The sequence below is a fragment of the Emys orbicularis genome, chromosome 2 (assembly GCF_028017835.1).
Source record: "Emys orbicularis isolate rEmyOrb1 chromosome 2, rEmyOrb1.hap1, whole genome shotgun sequence".
Classification (NCBI taxonomy): domain Eukaryota; kingdom Metazoa; phylum Chordata; order Testudines; family Emydidae; genus Emys; species Emys orbicularis.
In genome coordinates this window covers 130,620,512-130,634,195 of record NC_088684.1, presented here as the reverse complement: position 1 = coordinate 130,634,195, position 13,684 = coordinate 130,620,512, and the positions used below count along the sequence as shown (strand labels likewise).

General features: G+C 44.3%; 2 protein-coding genes across 2 annotated transcripts in view; both read left to right on the top strand.

The window, feature by feature from the left end:
- The window catches only part of ADAM9 (ADAM metallopeptidase domain 9), a 51,997-nt gene extending 49,490 nt beyond the window's left edge, over window positions 1–2,507 (top strand). The window contains exons 20-22 of the mRNA XM_065398223.1: window positions 131–224; window positions 1,482–1,606; window positions 2,429–2,507. Coding sequence (XP_065254295.1) covers window positions 131–224; window positions 1,482–1,606; window positions 2,429–2,507 — 298 coding nt within the window. The remainder of the gene's footprint in view (window positions 1–130; window positions 225–1,481; window positions 1,607–2,428) is intronic.
- A 2,453-nt stretch (window positions 2,508–4,960) lies between these two features.
- Window positions 4,961–13,684, top strand: part of LOC135873981 (disintegrin and metalloproteinase domain-containing protein 18-like) — a 57,665-nt gene continuing 48,941 nt past the window's right edge. Inside the window, exons 1-2 of the mRNA XM_065398623.1 lie at window positions 4,961–5,012; window positions 7,241–7,305. Of these exons, the coding sequence (XP_065254695.1) occupies window positions 4,961–5,012; window positions 7,241–7,305 (117 nt within the window). The remainder of the gene's footprint in view (window positions 5,013–7,240; window positions 7,306–13,684) is intronic.

Genomic DNA, 13,684 nt, shown 5'->3' with positions numbered 1-13,684 from the left:
TTCTTAAACACAGACTTAAATTCAGCCAGTATGTATCTATAAGAAGTGTCATAACATGTTGATGATGATCCTGTTGAATTATAGTAAGATGGTTGACCACTCAATGTGGCCAATACAAATCTAATTCCAGATCACATACAAGCGTGCCAACTCCTCCTCGCACAGAGACAGACCCGGGAAACTTCCAGCAGAACATGCCTTATACTTCGAGGAGCGTACCCATGGTAGGTGAGACTTGTTTTTTCTCAGTCTTTGAGAGCAATTATTGTCCGTTTTGAAAGTAACAGAGTGGGTAGAGGGTTGAATTGATAAATGGATAATAAAAGCAAGAATTACTCCAAAACTATTAATACCTATTTTTGGTTGGTGGGTTTTTTGTTTTTGCTTTTTAAAGCAATATAATCTCGTATCTCAGTTCTTCCCTCCCCTCACATGTAATGTATACACTGTAAGAAATACTAATGACTATGCTTTCTGTAGGACCTAAAATTTTACAGTAATAGCCTATAAATTATATATAGGCTATGGATGATGAATCCCTTTCTTATTTGTCTGTACTCCTTATGGGGCTGTATAAACAACCAATAATATTAATGAGGAAGATATCCTCTGAAGCCCAAAAGTTTTCAAAGAAGAAAATATCTAAGTAATTCCAAGTATAGTGCATTATTGATATTGCAAAGCTACAGTAAAAATACCAGCTTGGAAGCACAACTGAGAGATTGCAATCTCATTACATTTTTAAGATCTATATATAAAATGTCCTTTAAAATATAGATGGTACATACTAACATCTTGTCTAGATTTTTCTACTGACCTATAATGCACTCCTACACGTAATTGTGCCAAACTATTAAAGGTGACTACAAAGTCTTAAATCAAAATATAGTAGTGTTTCCCGCTTTTTGTTACATGCCACATCAGACTGTTGCTAGGAAATGAGATTATTTTAATCAGGAGGCTTTTATTTTAAACAAAGTAAAAGTTTTTTTGGATGGTGGGAAGGACTAGGATTAGATGATTTAGTTTTATCCATTAAACATTTCTCAAGCAGCAACCTTCTAAAGCACATCAGGATTTGCCATTTTGTAACACCAATAGATAGGCCAACTACATATTGAATGTGTACTATCTGTAGTAGAAGGAGGTGTTGCCAGTGAGGAAATGGATTATTTTCTTAACTTCTTAGTAGTTAAATTTAAGGGAGGGGGAATGGGACTCTTATGGTTTATGTTGCTTAAACTGTCTTTGAGAGCCAACTGGAAGTGCATTCTCTGAAACCATAAGCAGTCTAGAAAGTATTGTAGTTTGAAAAGGGAAGAGTGCTGATCAGGGACAATGTGACATCTCCAAATCTGCTAGTGAGTGGCCCTACATTCCAGTGAAATTACTAAAGAAGCAAATCTTCCTCCAGTTCCTGTTTGTGTGATTTTTTTTTCTTTCTTTTTGAATATCTGATGTTGTTCTTTATTTCCTCATAGGACATGCCAGCAAACAGATTCACTGTGCCATCTTATGCAGTTAATCATCATCAACCAGCTTATCACCAGCCTTACAATTATCCTCAGCCACACCAGGAGCAGCAGCAGTATAAGATACCTACAAGGTCAGTAATGACAATTTTGCTACTGGGGAAACTCCTTTATAATACATACTAGTGCAGATGTAAAGTTGAGAACTTGAGCACACAATTTGGGGAAACTCGTAGCTTGTCATTCTGACTCTAACCCTCTCTTTGTGTTCATGTGTGTAAGGGTTTTTCTCATATCTCATATCATGTATACACCAAATAATGAAGCTACACATGTGAATGAAAGGGCCATAATAAAAAAAGGGGTGCAATGAAATTTATAAAACATGCATGTTCTCTGATGACACCTCTTACACTCTTAATGGTAGGTACATTATTACGAAAAGTGTGGGTGCTTTCTATCAGCTTTGAGCATCCAGTTTTATCTTTCTATTTAGTTTCACTCTAAAAATATATATAATAAATATACAACTTTTTTGGTTTAACCATTTATTTAAATGCACGAAATGTTGTATTGATGCCTGTGTCCTTAAGGTGCTAATTAATGAAGCACAAACAGACACATATATATAATAGTTTGTACTGTGTAGTAATTTGTGTTTTAAATTGGTTTGGGTAGAGGAAAAATTCACTCCAAAATGCCTAATTAGGGAAAGCAGTGTGACTCGGGAAATGTTAGAAGTTTCATATAGTATAGAAGAAAAAAGCCTGTGCAGAGAGAGAGCGTTAGATGGGAGTTATTAGTGCAGAGGTGGCAGCTGAAATTATGGGAAGGAATGCATAGGGAGAGACCATCAAAGACATGACTCTAACACAAAGCAGGAGAAAGAGGGAGCATTCTCTATATGCATATAATGGATGTAATAACCTAAACTGACATCTTTGTCCTCCTTACAGGCCACCTCCACCACAACAGAAGAACGTACCTCAGGGACACTATTTTCCTTCTCGACCTGCACCTTTACCTCCCATGTAGTTTTTAGTTTCTCTTTTACCCTCTCACAAACTGACCTGTTCACTAAAACCGGGCTGAAATTCTTTATACTTCTTGCATCAAATGGCCCATGATATCCCAGAGAGCCGCCTTTCTGCAGTACTGGATATGGAAAATGAGATGGAAACACAAGGAATGTAAGATATTAAACAAAGATACCTATACCAAAGCTACAGGAACGGAATACATCAAGTCTGTTCTTAGCTCCGTGTGTGAGTATCGTGGCTTTGCAAACTGAAGTTGGACTGTCCAGTTGGAAGTGGTTCAGTCTGCAGTAAAATAATCTAAAATACAGCACTTGGGAGTTACTTTTTGTTTCCCACATCTTATGATGAGACACAATCATTAAATATTCCATGTGGCTTATTGTCTTTCTATATGTACAATGAAGAGTAAAAAAACTATTACCTGGGCAGGTGTTAAAAAATGGAATTGTAAAAATCAGGCCACTTGATTTAACAAAAATATTGTTTACATGTTCTTGTTTTGCCTGGACTAGAAACCATTATTCCTGTATATACAACTAAGGGCACAAGTGAAATAAGATGCCAGTATATTTTGAAAGGAAGATGAAATATCCTATAAACATGTTTGTGTATATGTTTTTACTGGTGTGTTTAATATAAACACACTTTTTAAACAACAAAGAAAATTTTAACTTCATGCTGACTGACACTAAACTATAGACAATAAAGGATACTAGAGCGGTTAATTTAAATGGTTTTTAAATACACAATTTTAAGTAGCTAGACCAGAAACCTCTACTAATTTACCACTAATACGTTAAATGGGATATTAAAATAAAGGTACGAAAAATGGTAGCCTTTTCTTGTTTTAGGAAGGGAGTGATCTTGAGTTTTGATTACGTTAGACAGTCTGACAGCAAAAGACACTGCAAAATATTAAGAGGAATTATGCGTATTGTTTATCTAGGCCCTTTGAGAATTTTTTGAGCACTTTATATCCTAGCACCTCGCTGACCCCAATGTACATAATTTTAACCTACCTTTCAAACTTTGATTTTAGTGTCAGTCAGGATGTTGACACTGGCTAAAGCATGTTATTTTTAAAATCCGATTTAAATCTGTGCCTGAAAAAAGATGCTCTTGGATGTCAGTTGAGGTATGTGAACCAAGGTGAAGTTGGATTATTGGATTATGTTCCACTAGATTATATTGACACAGTGTTGTAGATGCATGACTGCCACGATGGTGTGTCTGTTACACAAATTACAGAAGGTGAAACAATTACTGTTCAAAATAATGCTAAGCTTTCTCATTTTGTCTTAGCCACTTAGCACAAACTTGTTTTGTAAATTTCCCCATATTTGCCAAAAAATCTGTGTGTGTATATATACTTATATAAATATATATAAAGTTTGCATTTGTAATAATAAAATACTTGAACTACTGTGGTTCCCCATAAACGTAAAGAATAAGATTTAAACTCTATTAAAATATGTACAACTTCATCAAAAATATATCGCAAGGTGGGTTGTTTGTTTTTAGGATTATCATTGGTTTATTTCTCTCCTACCTTATTGGGGGTTGCCTAGCTAAAGCTATTCAGCCTTTCTGTCAATAAGGTGCACTTCTTCCCAGGTCTTTTGTAGACAGTTCATGACATGAATGACTCAGTGTACAGGGTGGGAGGGGAATCTGAATTATGAAACTATCCCCAGGAAAAGGCCTGCTTAATTGTATTTAAACTTGTGAATGCCTATGCTATAACTGTGCTAAATTGTGTGCCTTTAATATTAATAGAGTTTTCACACTCCCAGCATACCATTAGCAATGGTATTATAGCAATTAGCAATATTATGTGCAGAATAGGGCAGTAATGCAATAAACGTCATTCTGAGATCACTATTTCTATGGAATAAAGTAGCGCCTCAAATTTTAAATACATGGTGAATATTGAAGATGACTACTGATTTCATGTGTAAGTCTAACACTTAGCCCTATTGTCTGAATACTATTTGAACAATCAGAACCTGTCTTAGACTTATTTGTAAATTGTACTTGTCTAAACCTTTGCACTCCAAATTGTGTCGCAGCTTGGACCTTGTTTTTTGTAGGAGGATTTACAGAAAACACAAATGCCACTTTTCTAAGGGCTGGGCTATACTGAAGGGGCTTCCATTCTATGTGGTTTTTGTTTGTTTTTTAAAAGTAATAATTAAAGATGCCAGTTTTGTAAAACCGCTGCCTCGCGTTGTCATGCCTCTGGGGGGCTCCCTGGTCCCGCACCTCCTGCTCTCGGGCCGGGCTGAGATCAGGGCTGCTCCGGCGCTGCGCCCCAGGGAACCGGGGCCCCGGGGCCCGGCCCAGGAGCCCCGGCCGCGTGCCCCGGGGGGCGGGGTCAGCCTCGCGCTCGGGACCCCCTCGGGCGGGGCCGTTACTTGCCCGCCGCGCGGAGCGCGAGCCGCCCGCAGCATGGGGCGGGGGCTGCGCCTGGCGCTGCTGGCAGCCCTGCTCTCCGGGCTGGGTGAGTGGGGGGGGACCCCGCGCTACCCCCCCCGCTCGTCACCCCCCACGCTGCCCCCCCGCCCCGTAACCCCCACATAGCCCTGTCACCCCCCCCGCGCTGCCCCCAGCCCCGTCACCCCCCCACTGCCCCGTCACCCCCCCGCTCTGCCCCCCAACCCGTCTCTCCCCCGACCCGTAACCCCCACACTGCCCCGTCACTCCCCAGCCCTGTCACCCCCCCGCGCTGCCCCCCCAGCCCATCACCCCCCCACTGCCCCGTCACACCTTGCGCTGACCCCCATCACCCCCAGCACTACCCCCATCACCCCCACACTGATCCCCCAGCCGTGTCACCCCTGCGCTGCCCCCTCTCACCCCTGCACTGACCCCCCCAGCCTCGTCACCCCCACACTGACCCATCACCCTACACTGCCCCCCAACAGCCCTGTCACCTCTTGTGCTGCCCCCTGTCATGCCCCGCACTGACCTCCCCAGCCCTGTCACTCCTGCGCTGACCCACATCACCTCCCCAAGGGAGAGCACTCCCTCCAGCCACCCCCTGCACTGCCCCCCACTCCCTGCACTGCCCCGTCACCTGCTCCACTGACCCCCACAGCCCCATCACCCCCTGTGCTGACCACCATCACCATCAAAGGGAGAGACCCCCAGCCCCCTCCTGCTCTGCTCCTCCGTCCCTGCCCTGCCCCCCCAGCCCCCTGCACTGACTCCCCATCCTCCCCAAAGGAGAGACCCCCCCTACTCTGACCCCCACAGCTCCCGATCAACTCCTGCATTGCCCCGCATCATCCCCTAAGGAAGAGACCCCCCCAGCACTGACCCCCTCACAGACACCTCCCCAGCCACCCCAAGAGGAAAGATCCCCTCCACAGTCAGTGACCCCTGCCTCATAGTCACCTGTTTCACTGCCCCTTCTCACAATCACTCTAAACTGGGAGAGATGCCCCCTAGTTACCTCCAACAGGAGAGAATCTCCCCTAACACGAGACTCCCCCACAGTCGCCCCCAAGAGAAGAGACCTCCCCAGAGTCACCCCCCAGCTGAGATACACCTGCCCCTTAGTCACCCATTTCACTGACCTCTCCCCACAGCTACCTGCTTCACCAACTCCTTCCACTCCCCCCCCCCCACTGGATCCTGTGTATCCAGGCGAGATTTCCACCCACCCACCCACTGAGACTGCTAACAAGGAGAGATTCCCCCTCCACAGTCACCTGCTTCACTGAGCCCCTTGCCTAAAAAAGCCCCCCCCCCAAATCCTACACCCTTTGGAGGGGGAAGGTGAGTTGAGTATGGAGCTAGAGCAGAGTGGGAGTGAGGACTGGAGTTAGTGGAGACTCTTTAACACAGACTGGGAGTTGTATATTGCTGTGCCAGTGAAAGAGAAGGAAAGATGTGGGGGGATTCTGATGGTATAAATAGTATCGTACCCTGCATATTCCTCTCTGACCACCTGTGTGTCTGCTTCTCCCACAATTCTCTCTCACTGTATTCCCTGCCATGCTGGATGACAGCTGATCTGTCTGTAAAACTGCTCTCTTCAAGACTGCTTCTGATGCAGCATTTATATGAAAACTTAACTAATGATAACTAAGGCCATGTGTACATGTACAGCGGTGCAGTGGTAGTGATGCAGCTGCGCTGCTGCAGCACATCTGGTGAAGACGCTCTATTCTGATGGGAGAGAGCTCTTCCATCAGCATAAAAAAAACACCCTTGCAAGCAGAGACGCTATGTGGACAGGAGAGAAGTGCTCCTCCCACTATAGTGTTGTGCACACTAGTGCTTATGTCAGTGTAGCTTGTGTTGCTCGGGGTGAAATATTCACACCCGAGTGACAAATTTTGCCAACATAGGCAGTAGTGTAGACATAGCCTAAAGCGAGGGGCAGCAGAGGATAGATAGCTGTTTACTGATTTATAGATATACATTTTAAAAGCAAATGTATTTACAAAGTGGATATATTTGAATGTCTCTCTCCCTCACTCATCATTTATCTTTTTAGGCCCTGATCCTACCAAGGCTTACACATGTGCTTAATTTTTGTTAAAGTGAAGCATGCATGTAAATCTTTGCAGGCTGATAAATTTCTTGGGGCAGGAACCTATTTATGTCTGTGCTTATACAGCCCCTAGCACAGTGGAGCTTTGAGTCTGATTCAAATATTTAGGTATGTTTGTAATGTTATTATTACATAAAAATAATAACTAACATATTTCCCTCCTTTAGGTTCTCAATTGTTTTTGCACATCACAGATCCACAGAGGATATCCTCAAATATAACTGGAGATCTGGTACTTGTAGTTAAGGAATACAGTTGTTCCCTATTTATATAATTAGATATTAAATTATATAATAAATATGTGTAAATGGAGGTACAGTGAGAATCTGTTAAAATCCTTTAAATGCTACAATCCTTGTAGCACATTTGTGGCTATAATGTGTAAGGTGTTTCCAGTGTTGCAGTGAAACATCCTACAGTCCCTCATTGGGCCAATGTGTCTTTGAGAAGGGATGTATATTTGGCAAAGTTCTTTGGCACTCAAACCAGTAACCTTAAAGTGGAACTACAAATGTTTTATAAAATAATTTGGTTGCTAAATCAATAATAAAACATGTAGACTCAAAACTACAAATAAAAGGGCAAGTTATTATAATCTATTAATAAATAAATTTACAATTTAAGGTACCACTCTTGCAAAGACTTAAACGTCTATAACTTTTTGCACATGAGTAGTAAACATTCTAAAACCCATTGAAGTCAATGGGAGTCTCTTCACTGACTTGCTTTAGATCAGGCTTCAAATGTGCAACTTGACAGCATGGGCTACATAAGGTTTGAAAATAGTTTTTTAAATCTTAAATTTGGGTTTCTGTGTCTTTCCTGTGATGAGTCACAATACCATCACGTTTGGGGGGGAGGGATAGCTCAGTGGTTTGAGCATTGGCCTGCTAAACCCAGGGTTGTGAGTTCAATTCTTAAGGGGGCCACTTAGGGATCGGGGGCAAAATCAGTACTTTGTCCTGCTAGTGAAGGCAGAGGGCTGGACTCAATGACCTTTCAGGGTCCCTTCCAGTTCTATGAGATAGGTATATCTCCATATACAAAAACCATAAACATTATAGGGGGTGATACCTGGTGGATTTGATTTAAATCACTAGTCAGGAAGACTCGATTTAATCATGGATTTCTACATAAAAGTGCATTCTTGTTGGTTGTTATAACCTTAATACATATTCTTCACAACTCAGAGATAGATGTAGGTTTCATTTTTAGAAGGTACACACTATACATTTTTAAGTGATTTATTTCAAAAACTTTTCAGGTGAGTTTTACAGCTATATCAGAAAAGGAATGATTGTTTGGTTATTTCATTTACCAAAGGTAATTGAAGCAGATATTTATGAAGTCATTGGGAGGCGAACTATCTCCAGTTCAACAGGTTAATCATTAATAATTGGAGGATTTTCTTGCCCGTCTGTATTAGGAGAAGAACATCATCAGACAGACATTTAAATTTAAAGCAACAATGTATTCTGGATTTTTTTTCAACAGCAAACATAATATTTTAACAAAACAAGCATACGAATTTAGTTAAACATTCAAGTTTTTTAAAATCAGATTTGTTTTTGTTAAAATTGCTTTAACTAAAAGAGTTAAATGAAATATTTGTTTTTAAAAAACAAAAATTAAATCGACTGTCAGCCAGCTCAACATGAGAAACTTAAAATATTGGCTTCTGCAGCTAACTCAGTCGTCTTCACCTTCATTTTCCTGTTTCTTCATAATCTAGAAAAGAAAAACAAGCTTTCCTGCTTTTTCAGGTCCCAAACAATTTCTCAGTTTGGAATGAATTAGTCCAAAGGAAGAAAATATTCTTTCTACACCAGCAGAAGAAGCTACTGCTGTTAAAAGTTAGATTATCACTTCAACAGTCTCTGAATCCAAGTACTTAAGTGACTTTCACCAGTTCACTGGTGTGACTTTCTTTAAAATATCATCAGCAAACATATATTTCTTGAATGGTTCACCCTTAGCTCTGAAGTTTATTATGGCTGGCATTATGGAGGGATGATTGCTGGATGTCCATGTCATAGCCAACTCCTTTTCTTCAGCAGTTGAGGTTTGACCCTAGTACTGAGTATTGAGAATATTTGCAAGAAAATGAGCTGGAGATAGTCCTTGTCCCATTCGTTTTTTTAATGCTTGTAGTTTAACTCTGTCATTGCATATTTCTCTTTTTAAGATTTCACTCAATTCCTTCCAAATTTCAACAGCGTCAGCAATAAAACAGCTATTTCCCTGCATTTTGTTCAAGGCTACAGAAATAGGCTTCAAGGTACTCAGCATGTGTTCAACATTTCTCTTAAGCCCAATGTTGAGAACTTTGGCTGTGACAGTGCCATCTATTTTTTCACTGTTTTGTTCACAAACTGTCATCAGATTAGGCCAGTTCTTGATATAGTGCTCAAAACAGTCCACTACTGAGTTCCATCACACGTCTTGTGGGAGAGTTAGCTTGGTTCCTCCCACTTTTTTCAGAGCAGCTGCTGCAAAGTGGTTGTTACGGAAGTAGTTTGCAATTTCAACAACATTAGCCTTTATTTCTGGAACACTGAAGTCTTTGGCTAGGAGGTGCATCAAATGAGCACTGCAACCATATGTTATTAGCTTGGGACTCTCTTCACTCTCTTCTAAATAATTTCTTCTAATCTTGGATACATTTGCAGCATCGTCTGTGACCAAGCTGCATACTAGACATTTGAATTTTTTTTCACGGTTTGTTATAGCTTTTACTGCTACTTCTTCTAAGTATTCTGCTGTGTGTGCATTTCCTGATGTATCAATTGTTTCTGTAAGGAAGATATTCCCTTCTTCTGTTGTCACACAAGCACATACAACAGGATCATTGTGGACATTGCTCCACCTATCAAGACTCAGGTTAACAATTTCATCCTCTAGACCTTTTGCACATTGCTCAATTTCTCTTTCATACACTTTATCCAGCAATTTGCCTGTGACATCTGCTCTGTTGGGTGGACTGTATCCTGGTCTTAATGACTGAACCATGTTAATGAAGTGTGGGTTCTCAATCATATGGAAAAGAGAGTTTGTTGCATAAACAAACCAGGCATTTTTTTCATCAGTTACCTCTTTTTGTAATCTGCTGGTTCTTATCACAAACTTATCTATGGTTGTTTTTGGATGATGGAGATTTTTTTCCTTTTTGCTACAGGTGATATACTGTGGCTATGTGACATATATGATGTGACTGAAACACTATCATTGGCAGATAACTCTGAAACTATAGAAAATGATGGTGATCTTGAAGGTGGATAGTCTTCAGAATCCTGTATGTTGAGGATGGATTCTCGTAAACAAAATAAGTCAATGCAGTTATTTAATTATTATTACCATATTGCTCATTTAATATTACTCATTGCATTCCCTGACACTCAGTACTACTTTAAAGGTGAAATTGTAAAAGGAAGATCTGTCAATTTCAGCTATTTATTTTTTATCACAACTGCATCTAAAATGATAGTACCATAGAGTAACAACTATATTTTTTGCTCAAACATGAGAATTCAAGAATAGTCCAGAAGGAAGACAGGCAATCCTTAAGAAAGAAGTATGAAATAAAAAAGTCTTCAGTCACAACCTGAAGATCCTGCATGTTCTGACATGTTCCTTTCATCATCTTCAACGCGGCTTCCTCCTGAGAAGGAATACTTCTTCTTCGAGTGATTGTTCATGTCCATTCGAAGCAGGTGTGTGCGTGCCGCATGCACGCCAGCCGGAAGCTTTTACTATAGTAGCGTCCGTAGGGTCGGCTTCGGCGCCCCCTGGAGTGGCGCCTTCATGGCGCTGTATATAGGGGCCAGCCGACCCTCCACCCCCTCAGTTCCTTCTTACTGCCGGTGACGGCTAGCTGGAACTTCGCTTGCTCTTCCGCAATCGTAGCAGTGTTCCGTCGTTGTTGTAAATAGTTAGTTAGTTTGTTGTTTAAGTGTTAGCTTAGTTAGTTATTACTTGGGGGGTTTTCCCCAAGTTTTCGTCGCCCCGCTGGGGCATGCCCGGGTCCCCAGGGTTCAAACTCTGCCGGGACTGCGGGAAATTCATGCCGAAGAGTGACCTGCACTCTTCGTGCTTGAGGTGCCTAGGCGAGAGCCACCAAAAAGACAGGTGCAGTATCTGCAGGGCTTTTCGCCCCAGGAATCTCAAAGATAGAGAGCAGAGACTTAAAGTCCTCCTAATGGAGGCGGCCCTGCAGCCGCAATCAGATCCCGGGCCTACTGAGATGGCACCGAGCACTTCATCCTCGGTGTGCAGTGCTCCGGCACCGGAGATGAGTCGTGAGGCCAAGGCCACCAAACCCCGGCACCGGAGAGAGTCGGCGCACAAGAAACTGTCCTCCATGAGACACCGTTCCCCATCGCCAGTGCCGGTTAAAAAGAACAGGCCGGTGAGGGATTGTTCTCCACACCGGGACTCTAAAGGGCCGGCGCCGTCCACGTCTACTACAGGACAATTCGCGCCACAGACCCATCCGGATCATGTCGGACGCTTGGGTGCTTCGCACGGTAAAGGAGGGATATTCTATCCAGTTTTCCTCCCTCCCGCCCCACCAGCCCCCCTCCCCGCCCCTCTCCAGGGACCCCTCTCACGAGCAACTTCTATTTCAAGAAATTCAGTCCCTCCTCGCATCAGGGGCAGTAGAGGAGGTTCCTCAGGAGCTACGGGGCAAGGGCTTCTATTCTCGATATTTCCTAATACCGAAAGCGAAAGGGGGCCTCAGACCCATTCTGGACTTGCGCGGTCTCAATAAGTTTGTGAAGAAGCTCAAGTTCCGCATGCTCTCCCTGTCCTTCATCATTCCTTCCATGGATCCAGGAGACTGGTATGCCGCCCTCGACTTAAAGGACGCATACTTTCATATTGCGATAATCCCTCGGCACAGGCGTTACCTCAGGTTTCTCGTGGGCAACGCTCATCTACAATTTACGGTTCTGCCCTTTGGTCTGTCAGCAGCCCCAAGGGTCTTCACGAAGTGCATGGCAGTCATGGCTGCCTTCCTACGCAGGCACGGGATCCAGGTGTTTCCCTACCTGGACGATTGGCTCATCAAGGGCAGGTCCAGGGCGCAAGTGGAGGCTCAGGTGGTCTTTGCCAGGCAAACCTTCCTCGCGCTCGGCCTCTTACTCAACGAGGCCAAGTCCACACTATCTCCAACCCAAAAAATCGAATTCATAGGAGCAGTTCTGGACTCGACATACGCCAGAGCATATCTCCCAGAGGCCAGATTCCGGACTATATCCAACATTATCCTCGGCCTCCAACGTTACCCCACCACCACAGCAAGAAGCTGCCTCAAATTACTAGGGCACATGGCAGCATGTACCTACGTGGTGAGACACGCCAGACTCAGACTGTGCCCACTCCAGTCTTGATTGGCACGGGTTTATCGGCCAGTCAGGGACTCCCTAGAATCGGTGGTGACGTTACCTCGGCCGGTGCTGGACTCCCTTCAATGGTGGCTCGACCCGTGGGTGGTCTGCGCAGGAGTTCCTTTCCTCGACCCCGAGCCCTCCCTCTCCCTGGTAACGGATGCATCGGATCGGGGATGGGGTGCACATCTGGGCGACCTCAGAACCCAAGGCCTTTGGTCACGAGAGGATCTTTCGCTCCACATCAATGTCAGGGAATTACGAGCTGTGCGCCTCGCATGCATAGCCTTCAAATCCCAGCTGGCAGGCAGGTGCGTTTCTGTCCTCAGGGACAATACTCCAACGATGTTCTATATCAACAAACAGGATGGTGCTCACTCCTCTCCCCTTTGCCGGGAGGCCTTCGCATTATGGGACTTTTGCGTACAGAATGTAATTCACCTGACAGCATCCTACCTCCCGGGGGCACACAACGGGCTCGCGGACGCACTCAGCCGCTCGTTCCAGGGTCACGAGTGGTCTATCCGCTGGGATATAGTTCTCTCAATTTTCCGGCTCTGGGGTCATCCCCAGGTGGACTTGTTTGCCTCCACCGAGAACAGGAAGTGTCACCAATTCTGCTCCCTCAGGGGACGCAGTCCGGGGTCCCTAACAGACGCCTTTCTCCTCTCTTGGACAGACGGGCTATTTTACGCCTTTCCCCCGATTCCCATGATTCACAGAGTAATCCTCAAGGCCCGCAGAGATCACTCTCGGCTCATCCTGATAGCGCCGGCGTGGCCACGCCAGCACTGGTACACGTCTCTCCTGCACATGTCTATGCGGGTGCCACTCAGGTTGCCCCTACTCCCGGACTTGATCACACAGGATCGTGGTCGCCTGCTTCACCCAAACCTGGAGTCACTCCACCTTACAGCCTGGATGCTCCATGGCTAAACCCGGTGGAGTTGCAATGCTCTCATCAGGTCAGGCAGGTCCTTCTGGGTAGCAGGAAGCCCTCTACAAGGACCACGTACTTGGCCAAGTGGAAGTGCTTCTCCCTCTGGGCCACACAACGGGGCCAGGCTCCCTCGCTCACCCCGGTCCCCCTCATATTGGACTATTTGCTGCATCTGAGACACCTGGGACTGACTCTCTCGTTGGTTCGAGTACACCTTGCTGCAATCTCGGCGTTCCACCTGGGAGAGGGGGGTACCTCAGTGTTTGCGAACCCACTCGTTACGC